The sequence below is a fragment of the Echinops telfairi genome, unplaced genomic scaffold (assembly GCF_000313985.2).
Source record: "Echinops telfairi isolate 266 unplaced genomic scaffold, ASM31398v2 ScPeMD7_14;HRSCAF=57, whole genome shotgun sequence".
Lineage (NCBI taxonomy): Eukaryota > Metazoa > Chordata > Mammalia > Afrosoricida > Tenrecidae > Echinops > Echinops telfairi.
In genome coordinates, this window is record NW_022103911.1 from 236,238 (window position 1) to 256,919 (window position 20,682).

At 36.3% G+C, this 20,682-nt stretch overlaps 1 protein-coding gene across 1 annotated transcript in view; it reads left to right on the forward strand.

The window, feature by feature from the left end:
• The window catches only part of ADAD1 (adenosine deaminase domain containing 1), a 56,994-nt gene that overhangs the window by 13,537 nt on the left and 22,775 nt on the right, over nt 1–20,682 (forward strand). The window contains exon 6 of the mRNA XM_004711841.3: nt 8,047–8,172. Coding sequence (XP_004711898.1) covers nt 8,047–8,172 — 126 coding nt within the window. The remainder of the gene's footprint in view (nt 1–8,046; nt 8,173–20,682) is intronic.

Below are 20,682 nucleotides of genomic sequence, written 5' to 3' on the forward strand. Positions count from 1 at the left end.
TGCTCTGGTCAGATATATCCTTCTCCCGAAGCTGCAGATTCAGTGCCATCCTTTGAGATAAATTCTTCTCGGGGGACGGGCAGGCATCCACTTATTATTTGGGGCTGGGACCAGCCCCTAGACCTCTCCACTGATTCCCTACTCAGCGCCGGCATGTTGTCTTCACACCTTGGATCACTGGGTTGAAGTCTGGTCCCTCTTTTCCTGTGGAGATATGAACAATACCCTCTCCCTTTGAAATTTTTAACTTCTTCATTTCTTATATGATTAACTCTGATTAACAGCAGGTTTCCGAATTTTTTCTGACATCAACTTTGATCTTTTTTTTGGTCTTAATGACCATTTACTTTCTTAACGAGTGATATTCTTTATATCTCACAGCTCCTCAGGTCTTGTGTCATTAGTGTTTAATAATCAGATCTGTTCTTGAGATCTTGAAATTCAGGTGGGATATGCTCAAGGTTGTATTTTTGTTCTCATGGACTTTTTATCTTTCTTTAGCTTTATCCTCAACTTCAATAAGAGCAATTGAGGGTTTGTTCCACAGTCAGCCCTGATCTGGTTTTAGCTGCTGATCTTGAGCTTCTCCATCATCGCTTCCTACAGATACAGTTTGATTTCTGTGAATTCCATCTGGACAAGTCCACAAGTATAGTTACCTGTACATTGTTGAAAAGTTATTTTTGATGAAGAAGTTGTTGGTTTTGCGAGATTCTATCATGTAATGTCCAGTTTGTTGCTGTCTCCACAACCATATTTTCCAGCTTCTGTTCCTTCCTCTTTATTTCCAACTTTTGCATTCCATTCGCCATTGATAATTATCAATGAGTTTTGATTTCATGTTTGATCAATTTCTGATTGAAGATGTTGGTAGAATTACCCCAATTTTTTTATTACTAGCTTTAGTGTTTGATGCATACATCTCAATAATAGTTATATTCACTGAATTTCCTTGTATGCAGATAGATATCACAGACGGCTTTATACTTTTAGGCCTTGAAATATCTTTTGACAGTGAATGCAATGCCATTCATCCTGATTGCCATTCCAATTATAGTAAACCATATGATTCAGAATTGCCAGTATGATTTTATTTAGCTCACTATGCCTAGAATTTCAATCTTTCTGTGTTCCATTTCATTTTGTACAACTTCCATTTTTCCTAGATTCATACTTTGTACATGCCAAGTTCTGATTATAATTGATGTTTTCAGCTGTTACTTATAATTTTTAGTTGTGCCCCAGCAGGAAATAAAGGTCCGGAAGGCCATTCTCTTTCTGCATTATGATTGACCCTGTTTTGAGAATACAGTTTTTTCTGAGTCATATTTTGAATGTCTTCTGACCTGAGGGCTCATCGTCTGGCATTATCTATTCATGAGGTTTTCAGGATCTGATGATGTTTCTATGCTCCATAAGATTTTCGATGGCTAATTCTTCTAAAGTTGACAGTCTGTGCCTTCTTCATAGTCTGTCCTTAGTCTGGAAAGTCTAGCGGAAACTGTTCTCTTAGGGTGTGTCTGCTGGTATTTAAAATACCAGTGACATAGTTGCCAGCGTCATAGCAACACACAAGCCACCATAGTACGGCACACTGACAGACAAGTCTTTCAGTAGTGTTCTCTTAATATGGAAAGAGCTCAGGTTTTTCTTTCAGGGTTGGTGGGTGTTTTTAATCAGTAAAATGGTACAATTGAGAATTAGTAGATAAATATGGAAAAGCAGGCCATGGTTTGTATGGAAGAACGAATAATTTGTTAACTCACTGCCATCAAGTCAATGCTGACCCTATAGGACAGGAGAGAACTGCCCCTTTCTATTGACAGGTATAACAGTGTCTGAGACTATAACTCTTTATGGGAGTAGAAAGTGCCCCATCTTTCTCCCTCAGAGTGCCTGGTGGTTTCAAACTACTGACCTTAGGAATCACAGCCCTACTTACAACCACTACACCACTAGGGCTTATTATTTTGTTAATGGTAACTTTTAAAGGAATAGAGTTGGGTTTGATAGTCTCAAATGAAAAGTGACGTGTCAGAAAAGTCAAAGCCAAAACAATTCCACTGCCATTAAGTCAATTTTGACTTAGTGACCCTTTGCAGTGGTTCTTAACCTTCCTAATTCTGCGACCCTTTAATATAGTTCCTCATGTTGTGCTGACCCCTGAACCATAAAATTATTTTCATTGCTACTTCATAACTTTAATTTTGCCACTGTTATGGATCGGGTAACCCTGAGAAAGGGTCGTTCTACCCACAAAGGGGTCGTGACCCACAGGTTGAGAGCCCCTGTTTTATAGGGTTCCCCAGGCTATACATCTTTACAGAATCAGACAGCTTTCTCTTTCTCTCAGAGTTGCTGGTGGATGTGAACCATTTTACCTCATAGTTAATAGTCCAATCCTCACCCAGCGTCATCACCAGGGTCAGAAAAGGGAGGGCAAACATTACTCAAATGTAGAGATCAAAAAGGAGTTAATCATTTTTGAAGAGAAAAAACCTACCACATCTGAACACTTTGATTTGAGCCAGCTAAGGTTGACAATTCTTTCAGCCTGTATATTCTACCATATGGTTTCCAGTTGGACTTTTTGGAAAATATTAGGTCAAAAACAGTTTGACATCAGGTTAGTTTATAACCCATTACCATTAAGTCAAGTCCAACTCATAGTGACCCGGTAGGACAAAGTACTACTACCTCATAGAGTTTCCAAGGCTGTTATCTTTATGGAAGTGGACTGCTCTACTTTTCTCCCACAGAGAAATTGGTGGGTTTGACCTTTCCCTTTGTACCTTGAGGACTTTAACCACTGGGCCACCAGGACTCCTCAGGACTACTCTATAATATTCCTTTACAATCAAGGTGGGGGAAAAGCACTTTATTTTGCTTAATTTATATTCTATGTGTATATATACACACATTAATTGTACACATACAAATTGTGCCAAAATTGACTTACAGCAATTCTTATCAACAGCAGAATGAAGCACAAATATACAATTCAGCATATATTGGATGTATGTTGTGTGTGTATATATATACATATATATTACACACATAAAATTTTGAATCCTGCTTTTTATATAACATGAGTATTTTTACATGCTAATTGAAAACTTCCATCATAGGTTATACTGTAATGTATTTTACTATTAAAATAGTAGTGATCATTTAAATCCTTTCTAGGCATTTACTATTATAAGTAATGTCTTTAATGTCTTTGGACATAAACCTTTTACATTTCCTATTTTTCTTTGTACAGATTCCTAGAAGAGGAATTACTGGGTCAAAGCTTATGAACCTTGTTCTCCATTGCTTTAAAACTTTTGATACTTATTGCTAAATTGATTTCCAGTAGAGCTTTACCATATAAAAGATTTCTATCATCTGTGTGAGAATTGCCTCTTTTATTGTACCTTTGTCAGTTTTTTAAAAAATAATCTATTCTAAGGTTGTAAGGGAAATATTAACTTTTTTAAAACTTGAATTTAGAAATTTCATATTAAGTGAATGTTTCTTCATGCATTACTGTTTTTCTTATAGAATGCTTGATTTTTATTGGTCTTTATTAATATTCTTCAATAAATGTGTAGCAGTTGGTGACTGAGCCTAGTATATCTTTGCAACTTACACAATCAAAGATAAAAGCTGAAGCAGTAACTACATAATAAGTTAACAAGAAATTGTTGTATTTCCAGATCCATATTACCTTCACTGCTCTGAATCTTAGGCAGATTCGTAGATCCTCAAACATTGAGTTTAGATGAAAAGTGGAACAAAGATGGAACAAAACCACAAATAGCTGATTAGGATTTAATAGAATTTAGAGACTGTTTTAAGGCTTTAAATAGTTCTAGCTCTTCCAGTTGTAATTTGGTACGTACATACTTTGAGTCAGTTAAAGCCTAGAGTTTATGTTCCATTGTTTAGCTAATTTAGCACATGCAAAGTACAACTATAACATTCCAAGTGTATTTCACTAATTCTACGAGCAATTCACAAATAGGCATGCTACCTCAATGATAGCAGAACGTTCCATGTCACATCATTGGTAAGATAATGTACAGTTTTCTGTCCATACCATTTGTTTAAATAGTGTCTCGTAATGTAAACTGAATCTTAATACACGTATTTCTTTTTCCAGAAGGCTGCATATAATCATATTTAGTGTTGAAATGTAAGCAAAGCGAATAGTTAATAATAATATTACTTAAACCTCTTGAGTCTCTACAATCTCAGACTCCCCCACTATTAAATGCTTACAAATAATGGTTTCCTTTGATACTGATCTTCTGAGATTCTATATATACAAATGAAACATTGGAAATGAAGGTTGTTAAAAGTGAACACTAACCAGTGATAATAGTATGTCCTGGTTTAAAATTGTTATCCTGGAAAAATTGTGACAACTCGCCTTTTCAGTCTTAAACTCTCATTCAGTCATTCATGTGATTACTTTTTTAAAAGATTCCCAGCAAATTGCCTTAACACTGAAACTTTCCATGGACATGAGTGTTCTACTTTTCTCATTTGATAAAATTATTCCTTGAGCTTCATAAATGATCCTTACTCTTAGTTCCTTCTGTTTAAGTTTTGGTGCTGTTCCTAACAATGAGTTACAATGTAAATATTTCTAGAATTTGTGGTGCTGTTGATCACTTAATAGGTAAGCAGGTATTTTAGAAAGATAAAAATTTAAATTAACGCAAATTAGTGAATTAGGAGTTAATAGTTTTATGAGAATAGGGATGGTATCATTTGCATTCTTAAGCAACTATGATGGACAATTTGAGCCCTCAGTTCTGTTTATCACAGAACAAACATGGCCTAACAAATATACCTATAATTATTCCTCATTTAAAAAACTTGTTTCCTAGGTATTGCCTTTTCATGAGCTGTAACTGGACTCTGTTTTGTCATTTGGATGTGATTTAAAGATATGCCCAGAAATGTTTTTGTAGTTCTTTCAAGTGAAAAAAATCAAGTGACGGGCAAAAAATCAATTTTATGCAATCAGATTACCTGTCTTCATTAAAAAGTGATATTTTTGTTCTAATTTTTTTAAAGACACTAAACATCAAATGAAATTACAAAAAAATAAAACAAAAAACTCACTGCCATAGAAGTAATTCCAACTCACAGCAACCCATTAGCAGAGTAGAACTGCTTTTCTGGCTTTCCAAGACTGTAGATCTTTTCTGCATCAGGAAACCTCTTTTTTTTTTTTTCATTTGGAGCAGCTGGTGGTTTTGAGCCCTTCTTCACTTTGAGGACAGGGTATGCACAACCCACTACTCCACCAAGGCTCCCTGCGTGAAATTACTTTGAAAGCAAATGAAGTTAATGGATATTATCTGTGTTGTGCTTTTAGCTCATTCTTCATTCCCAATAATTTGACCATTATCTCAACAACCAGCATATGAGTATGGAAAATAGTCTTGCACTTACTCCTTTCCTTTTCACTTACATGCCAATATGAGGTAAAGTTAGTTGCTAATGTTTTATTCATAGCAATCCTTACCACTTTCAATTTGGAATGAAGATCAAGAAGTATATTGGTATATTGTTAACTTCCAAAATGTTGATTATGATGTCTATGTGCAACCTTTTTAATCCATAGCAAAACATTTCCTTGACAAAACATAATTCTTGTTACTGTTAATTTCAGTATGACTTTTCTAATACCGTAACACACAAAATAAACTTTCAGTCCAGCAGGCCAACTGTACTACCAGGGCTCCTAATCACTGCAGAGGGGATGGATGGTTAAATAAATGATAGTACATTCAGTCTATGGAACATTTTGAATAATGAGGCTGCCTTTAGTGATGTCTACGAGAAAGTAAATGCCAAAAAAGAGTTTTGGCATGCCCTGATGTTTGTTATATGTTTACATGTACAAAGATTATTTTATAAAATATCTATAAGAAATTGGCTGCGTCTGATGAGGTTGACTTCTCAATGTATATCTCATATTACCAAAATCACACTCAAACGCTAATCAAGTTAATGCCAACTCATAGCGAATCCTGTAGGATAGGGTAGAACTCACCCTCTAAGTTTCCTCCAGACTAAAAGTCTTTATGGGAGAAGAAAGCCCTGTTTTTTTGTCCCACTCATATTACTATTGCCGAGGAGTAAAACTGAGCAAAAAACCTTACATTATAAAAAAATTATTAAGTGGAAATTGAAACTACTGTATCATGGGTAATTTGGTGATAAAGCGCCGAATCATTAACTACTGTTTGCACTGTATAAAGACCAGTATCTAATTTATATACCATATCATGAGGTTTTAATACCAGCATGAAATAATTAGCACTTCCACAATGTAGGCTTTGTGATTAGATAAAAGAAAATCATCAAAAGCTCATTCAGCTTTCTCTAAGAGTTTTGGTTTAACTTTGTGATGTTTCTTTCATTTTTACATCTTGTGATTATTTTTGCCAAGAAGAGAATATTAACAATATTAATATAAATACAGGGGAACTTCAAAATGTTAGTGGAAAGTGGAATTAAAAGATCAGGAAACCCCCTCATATTAACAACAAAAAAATACATAAATGAGCTGCTGAAAAGAATTATACCTAGGTGGACTATTAACAGACTACTGACTAGTGTTATACTTTTACTATTGGTGTGCCTTGTAGAATGTAATGATTATTAGAATTCTGTCAAGATTATAATTAATCATACATTTCAAGTATATTCAATAAATAAGGGCAAACTTAGTTCATTACTTATTTTCTCTGAAAGCATTAAGTTGAAACCAGGCTACTTGACCAACTAACATCCATTATTCAACAGAAATGACATGGTTTTATAATCAGGCATTCAGAAATACTGTAATCAGTGATTCTGGAGCCTCTTAGTCCATACAGTAATGGGTCTTCAGTAGGTATGCACAAGCATAGTACTATAAAGCAACGAAGATTTGAGACTTGCTCCAGAATCTCATGCTGTGTTTTATATATATAGATACATATATATATATATAATAAAAATCTGCAGTTATGATTTATTTATTTTATTTTTAAAACTTTATATTGTGAATTGGGTAAAGAGTTGAAGAACAGATCACTTTTTTGTTCAAAAGTTGGTGCAATTTTGTTTCATCTCATTGCTTGAAATGCCCACAATGTAACATCATTTCTCTAAGCTTCCTGTTTGCATTCCCCCTTCATACCTAACCCATCTGAACTTTGTCCTCTGGTAAATGCTGCCCTTTTGATCTTAAATGGTTGATTATTTTAAGGTGAACTTAGCTCACTAGTGTTGTTCCCCTTTTATACCTGTTATTTTGCTGGAAATTGAGCCATGGGGACGAGTTCGTTTCCAGATCTGAAAAGCGATTAAGGACCATAGTCATAGTGGGCAGGTAGGGAGTGGGGCACCACTAGTTTCTTTACTGTCCTTAAGCTGATCTTTCATGGGTGACTTTTGATGTATGTTCTTGTATAAAAACTGCCCTGTGGAAATTCTATTTAATTTAGTACTGTGTTCATTCTCTTTCAAAAGAGTTTCAGACATTTTTAATGGGAACATGGAATATTAAAAGCCTAAATATTTAGCCATTTGCAGTGATTTTCATCAGGCCAAATACTAGGGAATATATTTTAATGTCAATTATTTGGGTGAACAAATGACATTTAATGGTATATTGTTCACCTTTCATTGTGAGGGTCTGTCTTTCACACATGGAATTACCCCATATTATTTAGATATCTTTTCAGACTAAATTCACCAAATAAGGAGCATCAAAACATTAAAGGAAAAAATTCCATTAACTTGCAATTCCATTTGTCCGTGAACTTTTTGAAGCCCTCTCATATAAATCAGTAATACTTTAGAATGTAATACTAAAACACCTTGTTCTTTAAGACTTGATTACTTTAAAATTTCATTAATGGCATATTATAAATTTACTTCCATCTCTGTAAAACATAAACTCATTCAGTTGTAAATTGGAATAAAAATAATAAGGAGCCAGCTTCTGAGAAAGTATGTCTTTCAAATTCATAATTGCTTTTGATTTTTTTCTTCTAGAAGGGAGACAAATTCAGTATGCAAAGATTTCCCAGATTGTTAAAGAAACATTTAATCAACTAATTTCTAATCATTCAGAATATCTGAAATGTAGTAATTCATTGGCTGCTTTTATAATTGAAAGAGGTAAGTCCAAATATTTGGAATGTCGTATTTTGTAGAAAAACCATTATCTTAATTACAGTAATATTTTACTTTCTTTGTTCCTGTTGACATGTTCTGCATTGATTTGAAGTGGCTTTTTTAAAAAGAAAGTGTGAGTCATTAAATACAAAAATTCTCAACATTACCAAAAGTTGAGGTAAAGTATACTAAGAACAATAGATAACTTCAGAAAGGTAACAATTCTGAAGAATTTAAACCATTACTCTTTGTAAACTACTACCATCCTGAAATATCATTATAAACATTGAGAAGGAGGAAGTAAAAATTATCATATTTTCAAAAAAATGTTTTAATGATCATATTTTCTTAATTTCAAGAAAGCTAAAATTAGAATGTGGATAATCATAAACCTCTAGGTTTGGGGGTAGATATTAGGATGTTGCAAAGTACATTTTTATCCTTTATTTACTATATTATTCTGGGTTTATAGCTAAGTCTTTAAGTAGCTGCTTTAGGTTCATTGCTGAATTGGATAAGGATGATGTGAAATCACATTGAGATTTGGTTGATGTTTTTTGAATACATTTTTTTATTGTAAATTAGGTGGAGTTTACATTTAGATCATCAACTTGGTATTCTATAGTTTATTACTAATCAAACCCCTCACCTGCTCCTAACTTACCCTTTACCTGCTTCTAATTCTTATGATGTAAGTGGGGAGAGAAAATATATTTAATAATCTAAGCTGATGAAAGTTAAACGTTGTTTTCTGTACTTCAAAATGTGGGAATTAATAGAAGATAACTGAAGACATTAGACAAGGTGAAAGACGTAAAATGAAACTTTAAAGATTGATGAGGTTTGGATAAAGAAAAAGGAGACCTTCTGTAATGAGAAAACGCATGGAAGGAAAGAAACAGTGGAAAAGACTGGGACAAGGACATACGCTGAACTGCTAGTGCAGAAGAGTAATAGGAAACACAAGGAACCCTGGTCACATAATGGTTAAAGAACTCAACTGCTAACCAAAATGTTGGTGGTTCAAACCCCCCAGCTGATCCATGAGAAAAAGATGGAGCAGTCTTCTTTAAGCTTACATCCTTGGAAACCTTATGGGTCAGTTCTACTATGTCCTATAGAGTCACTATGAGTCAGTATCAAATGGTTGACCGGTTTTTAATAGGAAATACAAGGGTGAATAAAATACTATGGAATCACTTCAAGCTCATGTAGAAGAATAGCATATCCATATATACAGGAAAGCGAGAAGTTGGTGTGATCTTAGATACAAAGGGAGTATAATCTATATTCAGAAAATAGAAGTATGCCTATGGGATGAGTAAAACGAACATTCCTAGAGTAATACACAAAGTCCATATATCCTTAAAGGGTATTAACATCAGTCTCAAATAGGTATCCTCAGAGTCCAGCTAACATACACGCCAGTAGGTTTAGTCACATATTCTTGTGATTGCTAAATCATCCTTTTAAACTTTTCTTAAAAAATGAGAACATTATGCTTATAGAAAATTAGAACCTATCTCATAACCTCATCCTTCCTCTCAACCTTACTCCACAATTTTTAATTAGGTCTACAAAATTGTAACATTTCTTTTATTCCCAGCCACCAGATCTATATACTTTGATGCATTAGTATCAGCTGTCTTACTGTTCAAAAGGTGAAAGTCTTGTAAAACATTCTCTTAAGTGCTAATTTCATTCCCTGTTACATCTTGATGAATTTTGTCATTTGGTTATAGCCTCTTTCTCATTGCATTACAGAACTCTTATCTTTCTGCTGCTCTCTAGATCAAGCTGTTCTTGACTACATCATTACCTTTATAACCTAGAGTTTGTATCACTGTTAAAAGAGATTACACCAACACTATGCAACTCTATATAAGGGAAGATTTATAAACATTTAGTTCTTGAATCAAGTCCAGCATTTATAGGGCCACATTCTGATTTCGACAAAAGCAGAGTCAGTGCTAAGGTGTCCCTGAATACTATTTGCTTTCATTTCCAATACTTAAGGACACCTGGCTTCTCAAACTTTCAACATAAAACCAAGTAAAGAACTCCTCCTTTAAACCCATGCTTCCACTCTTCAGACCAATAGCATTCTTTATTTGACTTTATAACCACACTTCATTACAAGAAAGCTTTTTTATATTCAGTTGTGCTCACTCTTAATTACAGGTTAGCTTCCTACTACTATCTTCCCACTACTTTCTTCAGCCTGGTGTTGCAGTAGTATAAGCACTGTACTACTAACCACAAGTCTGGAATTGAAACCCACAGCATCTCCTTTGGAGAAACCTGAGGCTCTCTGCTCCCATAAAGGTTGATAGTCTTGGCAACCTTACATAGGGTTCCTGTATCGAATGAGAATCAACCTCGATAGCTGCTGGCTTTGGCTTATTACTGTCTAGTTTTCTAAAGCTACCATAACAAATACCACAAGTGTTATCAGGTTTTTTTGCATTGTTTTGACTCATTTCCACCCTATGTTCAATAAAACAAAACACCACTTAGTTCTGCATTATCATTATTATTACATTTGAGCCCATTTTTGCAGCCACTCATAAAGGGCTTTACTCTCTTTCTGCCCTCTACCAAGCGTAATGTTCTCCTGGGACTGATGGTCTCCTGAAAATATGCCTGAAGTACATGAGACAACGTGTCTCGCCATACCTTCCTTGAAGGAGCATTCTGGTTGTATTTCTTCCAAGACAGTTCTGTTCATCCTTTTGGTATTCCATGGTACTTTTCAGTATTCTTTACCAGTACCATAATTCAAATACATCATTTATTCTTCAGTCTTCCTTATTCTGTGTCCAACTTTCACATGCATTTGATGTGCTTGAAAATTTGTGGCTCGAAACTAAGATTCAGGTTTTCAGAAGGCCATGGATGACAGTAGGAACCCAAGATACGTATGTGAGATCTACATAGGAAATTAGCCTCGAGTGGTTTCCCTCTATAATAGAGGGGTGGGAAGAAACTGGTTACAAAACAAGTACATTGGAAATATGACTAAAGAAAATCAAAAAGAAAACTCTAACTACCTAACTTGAATGGTTAAAACCTTTGTCAGTTAACCCCACCTCTGTTGCATGTTCGACCTGATCTGGTTTTCAGTATTTTCTGTATTTGTTTTTTGATTGTTCACATTGGGTTTAGCTCAGATTTTGTATTTCGTCATTGGGAGTTGATCCTCTTGAATTTTTATTACATGTTTTTCAGTATATAAAACCCAGGATTGATGAACCTATAGAGAGAGCAAGTAGAAGTAGGGCTTCTAGTGGTGGTGGCGGGGAGGGGGAAGTGAGGGTAAAAAGGGAGCTGATGCCAAGGACTTAAAGAAGGAAGAGAATGTTTTGTAACTGGAATGGTAGCAATGGTACAATACTGCTTGATGTGATTGGACTATGAAATGATATATCTGTATTAGTGTTTAATAAAATGGTTTTGGGGGGGAAATTAAAAAACAATAAAAACACTCATATCTCACCCCCAAAAGAAAGTACCATGGCTTGAATCAGTTGCACCTTATTCTTTAAAGTAATCTGTATGCTTTCAGTCTCCGAAAGATGTCCTGTGCAGCAGATTTACCTAATGTAACACATATTTTGATCTGTTGACTGCTATTTCCTTGAGTGTGGATTGTGGATCCAAGCAAGACAAAATCCTTGATAACTTCACTGTTCCTCCATTTATCACAATGTTACCTACTGTTCTGGTTTTGAGGATTTTGGTCTTTTATTGAGGTGTTAATGCATACTGAAGGCAATCCTTGTTCTTCATCAGCAAGTGCCTTACATTTTCCTGGTTTTCAGCAATCAGGGATTGTCATCAGCTTTCCAATCCCAATGTGGCATTCTTCATATGCTCCAGTTTCTCAGATTATTAGCTTGGCACTTGGATTGAATAAGTATGGTGAGAGATACAGCCCTGATGTATTCCTGATTTTAAACCATGTGATATTCCTTTGTTCTTTGTTCACACAGTTGCCTCTGATTCCACATACAAGTTCCTCATGAGCACAATGAAGAATTCTGGAATTCACATTTTTTTCTTTCTTTTGAATCATTTTTTAAATCATTTAAATCCATACACCCATCTTTTGTGTCAAGCACATTTGTACAATTGTTGCCATCATCATTTTCAAAACATTTTCTTTCTACTTGAACTTTTGGTATCAGCTCCTCAGTTTGTTTCCTTCCCTCCCCACATGCCCTCCCTCGTGAACCCTTGATGATTTATAAATTATTTTTCATGTCTTACACTGACCGATCTCTCCCTTCATCCACTTTTCTGTTTTCCTTTCCCCTGGGAGGGGCTTATAGATCATTGTTATCGGTTCCCCCTATCTCCCCCCACCTTCCCCTCACCCTTCTGGTATGGCTATTCTCAACATTGGTCCTGAGGGGTTTATCTGTCCTGGATTCCCTATGTTTCCAGCTCTTATCTGTACCTGTGTACATGCTCTGGTCTAGTCAGATTTGTAAGGTAGAATTGGGGTCATGATAGTTGGTGGGGAGAAAGCATTAAAGAACTAGAGGAAAGTTGTATGTTTCATCAGTGCTGTACTGTACCCTGGCTGGCTCATCTTCTCCCTGAGACCCTTCTGTAAGGTTATGTCCAGGTGCCTACAGATGGGCTTTGGGCCTCCACTCAGTACTGCCCCCTCATTCACAATGTTTTTTTGTTCTGGGTCTTTGATACCTGGTCCTGTTGACACGTTGTGATATCACAGACTGGTGTGCTGCTTCCATATGGGTTCTGCTGCTTCTCAGATGTCTGCTTCTTTATCTTCAAGCCTTTAAGACCCCAGACACTATATCTTTTGATAACTGGGCACCATCAGCTTTCTTCACCACATTTGCTTATGTACCCGCTTTTACCTTCAGTGATCATGTCAGGAAGGTGAGCATCATGGAATGCCAGGTTAATAGAACAAAGTGTTCCTGCGTTGAGGGAGTACTTGAGTACAGGCCCAATGTCCATCTGCTACCTTAATACTAAACCTATAAATATATGTACAAAGACCTATTTACCCATCAAAAATAAATATATTTACGTATGTACATGCCTGTACTTAGAATTCTATAAATGTCCTATACCTTATCTCTATTTTCTTTTACTTTCCTCTTGTCCCACTATCATGTTCAGCCTTCATTTGGGTTTCAGTCATTCCTCTTGGTTACATTGCCCTAGATCAAGCCCTTACCAGGTCTCCTACACCCTTCTCACCCTCCTCACTTATTGTTCCCTTGTCCCTGGGTTTGTTAACAGTCACTTCCTTTCCCCCAACTCCTGCTCTCCCATGTCCCCCTGGAACCATCGGTCCATTGTTTCCTCTAGATTGTTAATTCTGTCTATCTTAACTAGATATACATGCAGAGATAATATGCACAAAAACAAGACAGAGCAAAACAAAGCAACAAAAGAGAACAAAATGACCAAAACCTATAAATGAGTAGTTCAAGGTCTGTTGACCTTTAGGAGTGTTTTCCGGTCAAGTCTGATTGGTGCCATGCCCTAGCCCAAAAGTCTATTTTTGGTATTCCCTGGGGACTTCATTGCTCTTCTCCCCTTCTGCTCCCTTTGCTGTTCTGTTGCATGCCTATAGTGTTTTCCCTCGGTGTGGTGGGTCTGATCAGGCACAATTTCCACACTGTGCCTCTAGTGTTGTCCCTGTAGTGTTATGGGTCAGTGAGGGATGCCTTGTCTCATGGTGGGGCTGGCCCTTGGTCCTCTCTGTGCATTGGCTGCTCTGAGCAGGAATATCATCCTCAGGGCTTGGTGGGACAGGATGTGTTCCACTCTCTCTCCCTGCCCCTTCATTTGCTCCTGTGTGCCCTGATCAGACATGTCCCTCTCTGAGCTATAGTTTCTGTGGGAATTCACAATCTTAAGGCTACCTTCTGAAATTTGCCTGTACCTCTGGATCTATAGAACTATATCAATAGTTCTGTAATTTGGGCATTTTTACCATAAAATTAACCATAGTATGATCAATTCCAAAAAATCAAATGTGTGGAAATTGAACACTTTTCCTAAGAACCACTGGGTAGCTGAAGAATTAACAGAATCAACAGATCCCTTAAAACAAATGAGAATGAAAATACCACCTGTCAAACCTACGGGATACAACAAAAGCAGTACTCAGAGGCAGTTTATGGCAATAACTACACATATCAATAAGGCAGAAAAAAGTAATATAAACCTTAACACATGAACTTCAACAATTGGAACATGTGCTGCAAAACAAACCATCAGATCCTAGAAGATAAAGATAAGGACACAATTCAATGATTCAGAAAATTTTAAAAGCTACAAGATGAAGTTGGTTCCTAAAAAAAGATTTGCAAAATTGAGAAACCTAACAGGAAAATAATGAGGAAAAACAACTTCAACAAATAAATGTATGGTATCACAACAGAACCAGAAAGGGAAAAAAATAATCAGCATTATGAAATTTTTTTTAAATCTAGAGGAAATAAAATTGCTAAAAATGCATCATTTACCTAAATTACCACAGAATGATGTAGAAAATCGCATGCCCATAACACTATAAGAGATTTAGGGATTAAAATTTCCAGCATCAAAAAGTCTAGGTCCAGACGGGGACCTTTCACTGGGGAATTTATTAGTAATTTAGAGAAAACAATACCAATTATATAAACTTCACAATATACAAATATGCAATGAAACTCATTTTATGAAGCAATGATAACTGATACCGACATAAAGCAAAGACATCACCAGAATTACAAATTACAAATATCTCTGAGGAATATAGACACCAAGATCTTCAGTAAAATCCTAGCCAACAATTCAAGAAAGCATAAAAAATGTCACAAGTGAGATACCAAATGTACGGGTAGTTTAATATTAGAAAATGATTTACCACATAAGCAAGACAAAGAAGAGCCATATAATTATATCAATCGATGCAGAAGAAGCAATTTGATAAAATGCAACATGATAAAACGTATAGAAAGGATATTCAATATAATAGCCATATATGTGAAATCAGAGGCTCTTCAGTAGAAACACTTTTTAATCATATTATTGGGGGCTCATACAACTCTTATGACAATCCCAACATCAATTGTGTAAAGCACATTTGTACATTTCGTTGCCCTCATCATTCTCAAAACACTTGTTCTCCACTTAAGTCCCTGGCATCAGCTCCTCATTTTCCCTCCTCCTTTTCTGCTGTCCCCTCATAAACCTTTGATAATTTATAAATTATTTTGTCACATCTTATACTGTCCAACATCTCCCTGAACCAACTTTTCTGTTGTCCATCCCCCAGGGAGGAAGTTATATGTAGGTCCCTGTAATCAGTTCCCCTTTTCCACCCCACCCTCCCTCCATCCTCCCAGTATCACCACACTCACCACTGGTCCTGAAGGGATCATCTGTCCTGGATTCCCTGTGTTTCCATTTCCTTTCTGTACCGGTGTACATCCTCTGGTCTAGCCAGATTTGTAAGGCAGGATTGGGATCATGATAGTGCAGGGGGAGGAAGCATTTAGGAACTAGAGAAAGTTGTATGTTGAAAGAAACATTTTTCAAGTGAGAACTAGACAAGGTTGCCCTTTATCACCACTTTTACTGTTTAGCTAATGACTTCAAAAATTTATTAAAGCTATCCATGTAAGCACAAAAGAAATAAAAAGCTATTTACATAGTCCTACATGTAGAAGAACCCCAATAATTCAACTAAAAAGTTGCTGAAATTACAAAATCTGGCAGCATAGCAGAGTATAAGGTCAACATAACAAATTAGGATTTTTGTGAATAAAAGATGATACTGAAATGATATTAGAAAGACAATACAATTCACAATAACTACCAAAAAACCCAGGAATCTTACTATAGAAATAAAAGACGTATACAAGGAAAACTACAAAGCACTCCAAGAAACCAAAAAGAGCTTTCACAACTGGAACGAGCTACTCTATTCTTAAATGGGTGGATTAAAAAAAAAATTCTGAAAATGTCAACATTACCAAAAATATAAATTCAGTGCAATTGCGAACCAAATCCTACCAAAACACTTCAAAGAAATGGAAAACAAAAACTTAATGGAAAGGAAAGAAATCCATGTATAAATAAAACACTTAAAAATAAAAGCAAAGTAGGCAGCCTTTTACACCTTGACTTTTTTTTAAACTCATTTTCTTGGGGGCTCATACAACCCTTTTCACAATCGATAGTCCAGGGGTTCTCAAACTTTTTAAACGGGTGGTCAGTTCACTGTCCCTCAGACCCATTGGAGGGCCAGACAAAATTAAAACTGTGAACTAACTCCTATGCACACTGCACGTACCTTATTGTGAAGTAAAAAAACAAATGTGGCAAAAACACCCGGCGGGCCGCTTGTGGCCCGTGGGCTGTAGTTTGAGGGCGCCTGCCTACAATACATCGTGTCAAGCACTTTTGTACATATGTTGCCATCATTTTTAAAACATTTTCTTTGTACTTCAATCCTTGGTATCAGCTCAGTTTTTCCTTCCCTCTCCCTCGTGAACCCTTGATAACTTATACATTTTTTTTCCCATGTCTTAACACTGACTGATGTTTCCCTTCAACCACTTTGTTGTCCAGCCCCCTGGAATGGGGTTATATGTAGATCATTGTGATCAGTGTCCCCTTGCTCCCCCCACCTTCCCATTACCTTCCTGGTATGGCTCCTTTCATTGGCTCTGAAGTATTTATCTGACCTGGATTCCCTTCGTTTTCAGCTCTTATCTGTACCGGTGTACATGCTTGGGTCTATCCAGATTTATAAGTAGAATTGGGGAGTGGGGAGAAAGCATTAAAGAAGTAGAGGAAAGTTGTATGTTTCATCAGAGCCATACTGCATGCTGACTGCTGCATTCCTTCCTGTGGCCCTTCTGACAGGGAATGTTTTGGGTCTCTACTCTGCACTCCCCCTCATTCCTATTGATAGGATTTTATGTTCAAGGGTCTTTGATGCCTGATCCCTGATTCCATCGACACCTCATGATGACACAAGCTGGTGTGCTTCTTCCATGTGGGCTTCGCTCCTTCTCAGCTAGATGGCCACTTGTTTATCTTCAAGCCTTTAAGACCCCAGGTGCTATATCTGTTGTTGTTTTTTTGTTATGTTGCTTTGTTTTGCTCTGTTTTGTTTTCTTGTGCTTATTATTGTCTTTGCATGTCTATATAAGATAGGATAAACAATCCAGAGGAGAAAACAATGGGACCAACTGTTTGGGGTGGGGGGGTGGGGGTGTCAACCAACCCAGGGACAAGGGAACAACAAATAATCTAAAATTGATGGCAAGGAGGGTATAGGATGCGTGGTGAGACTTGATCAAGGGCAATGTAGCCAAGAAGAATTAATTAATCCGAATGAAGGCTGAATATGATTGTGGGACATGAGGAAAGTAAGAGGAAATAGAGGAAAGAACTAGGAGGAAAAGGACATTTATAGAGGTATAACTATAGGAATGTACATTTATATATATATATATAATGATGGGGAAATAGATCTATGTACACATATTTATGTGTTAAGTATTAAGGTAGCAAGTACTCCCTCAATGTAAGAACACTTTGTTCTAATAACCCAGCATTCCGTGATGCTCACCTTCCCAACACGATTTTTGAATACAAAATAGGTGCATAAGCAAATTTGAAGAAAGCTGATGGTGCCTGGCTGTCACGCCTGGACTTTAAAGCGTATTATATAGCCACGGTAATGAAACCAGCCTAGTACAGGTACAAGAATCAAAGAACTAGAATTCACCAAGTGTATATGGACACCAAATCTTTGGTAAAGAACTAAAAACAAATGGGGAAGAGAGCTTTTTTAACAAATGGTGCTGGAAAAACTGCATCTTTACCTGAAAAGTAATGAAACAGCCCATACCATAAACCATGTACAAAAACAAGATAGATCAATGACCTAAATAAAAAACACAAATTATTAAGAAGCATCAATGAAAAAATAGGGAGAAATTTAATGACCCTAATGCAAGGCATAAACATACTACCAAACATAATGAAAAATATCTAACCTATAGAACAAAAAGAACTAGGACCTAATAAAAATAGGACATTTTGTGTATAATGAAAAACTTCATTGAAAGAATCAACAGAACCCCCTTACTAGGAAAAAGTATTCAGCAATACTACATCAAATAAAAGGCTGATCTCCAAAATCTCAAGAAAACAACATAATCTTAAGAAAAATACAAATAGCCCAATCAAAAAAAAAAAAGTCACAGAACAGGAATAGACAATTTACAAAGACAACATTCAGGCAGCCGCCAGCCGTATGGAGAAATGTTACCATTCCTTAGCGATAAGAGAAAACATAAAACAATGAGATACCACCTCACTGATGTTTAGCAAAATTAAATAAAACCAAATGCTAGAGAAGATGCAGAGGGATCTGCAATGCTTTTACATTGCTTGTGAAACTGTACAATTATACAACCACTGTGGGCAAATACAAATATGATCCAGCAATTTTCCTATTGGTTATATAACCAAAATAAAAGAATACAGTAAAAACACAAATGCACACCTATGTTTAGTGTAGCAATTTCCATAATAAGAAAGGAAAATAATCCCAATTGTATAGGAATAGATAAACTCTGGTACTTCTGTACAATGGGATATTATACAAGTAATCTAGTAAAATAATCAAGTAAAAGCCATGACAACTCTTTTAAACTTGAAGACATGAAGAAAACTAGAGAACATGTGTATCACAATAAGTCAGTCTTAAAAAGATTTAACAACACTGTTATTATAAAGAAAACCAAATATGGTTTACACACCAAAAGACAAGACTGATGAGTATGAGGTGGCCAAGGATAGGGTGGGAACGGAGAGGGGATGGATAGCATATGGAGGGAGGGGAGTGGGGAGAAAGAAAACCACGTATATGGAGGGCTTAACAGGCTCTTGATTTCATTTCTTGAAATGAACTGTGTAAATATAATGTGTTTCTGTAAAAACCACACAAAAATAGACCCTCCAGATTCCTTGCCCTTGGTAGTAGGATGGGTGGCTTAAAAAAAAAAAAAGGAAAAGGAAATGAATGAACCTGGAGCCTTTAGTAACAAGTTCGTTTCAAGCAAAATATGTGAGCATTCTGTGGGGTCACATTTCTTTAGAATGGGTACAAACAGGGACCTTCCAGTCAGTTGGCCAGCTAGCTGTCTTCCAAGCTGTCTTCTGGCATAGACTTGTGAGTGCTTCCAAGGCTTCTTCATTTGAAACATTTCAATTAATATTCATCAATTCCTGGACCTTGTTTTGGCGAATGTACTCAATTCACCTTGACTTCATCATTTATCACCAATTGGTTCTTGCTCAAATGCTATCTCCTGAAATGGTAGAATGTTGACTGGTTCTTTTTGGTACAGTGATTCAGTGTATTCTTTCCATCTTCTTTGGATACTTCTTAAGTCAGTCAACATTCCCTTAGTGTATCACTTAGAATCTGTCATTCTCTGAGTTCCAGAATGGCATATTCTTTTAACAGCGTATAAATACCTTGATTTTGAATATTGAGAAAGCAGCTTTTCTCCATCTAGTTCTCCGGCTTTTTCCATTTTAGCAAATGACATTCACTCAAACTAATGTTCTACTTGCAACCCATTACTAGTTATCTCTTAACTCACTGGAGTTGCCTCTAATGTTTATATCCCCAAATTCAGTCTCACCTGATCATTCCTTTCATTTGAACTGTCACTATTCAACACTTGTTGCTGGAACAATGGGCTCAAACATAAGAACGATTGTGAAGGCGGTGCCAGGCCCCGAATGTTTCCTTCTACTATACATAAGATTGTATGTGTCTCGACGGACTCAGTGGTACACACAGCAGCAATTTAGTGTTTACTTGGACTACTGTGCTAGATCTCATATTTGGACTCTTGACCCTTCCATGTGGTAATCTCCACATAGAGGAATGATGTTAATATATAACCCAAGGTGATGTGGTTTTTTTCTTATTGATTTTTGCTCCCGTCTGTAACTTCCCAGTAGCTCAGGAAAAATCCATAAAGTTCTTATAATTTACAGTCATCTTTCTCTCAAACTTTAAGCCATTCCGTTTACACCAGTGGTTCTCAAGCTTCCTAATGCCGCAACCCTTTAATACAGTTCATGTTGTGGTGAGCCCCCAACCATAAAATTACTTTTGTAATTTTATATGAAATTATGAAATTTTCATAACTGTAACTTTGCTACTGTTATGAATCAGGTGACCCCTGTGAAAGGGCCATTGGATCCCCAAAGGGGTCACAACCCACAGGGGTCGCAAAGCCGCTGTTTTATACTCGCAATCCTCCCAGCTTATTGGACCAGCTACACCTGTCTTCTATTTTCACCTAGGGCCTGCATACGCTTTAGCTCACTCCTCCTATTCCCACTTCTCTTAACAATAAGTTATATATTTTAAAATTTTTGTTTCTTAGCAGGCTTTAACTTGTTTGATATGAAACTATTCTTTATTTTTCTGGTTAATTT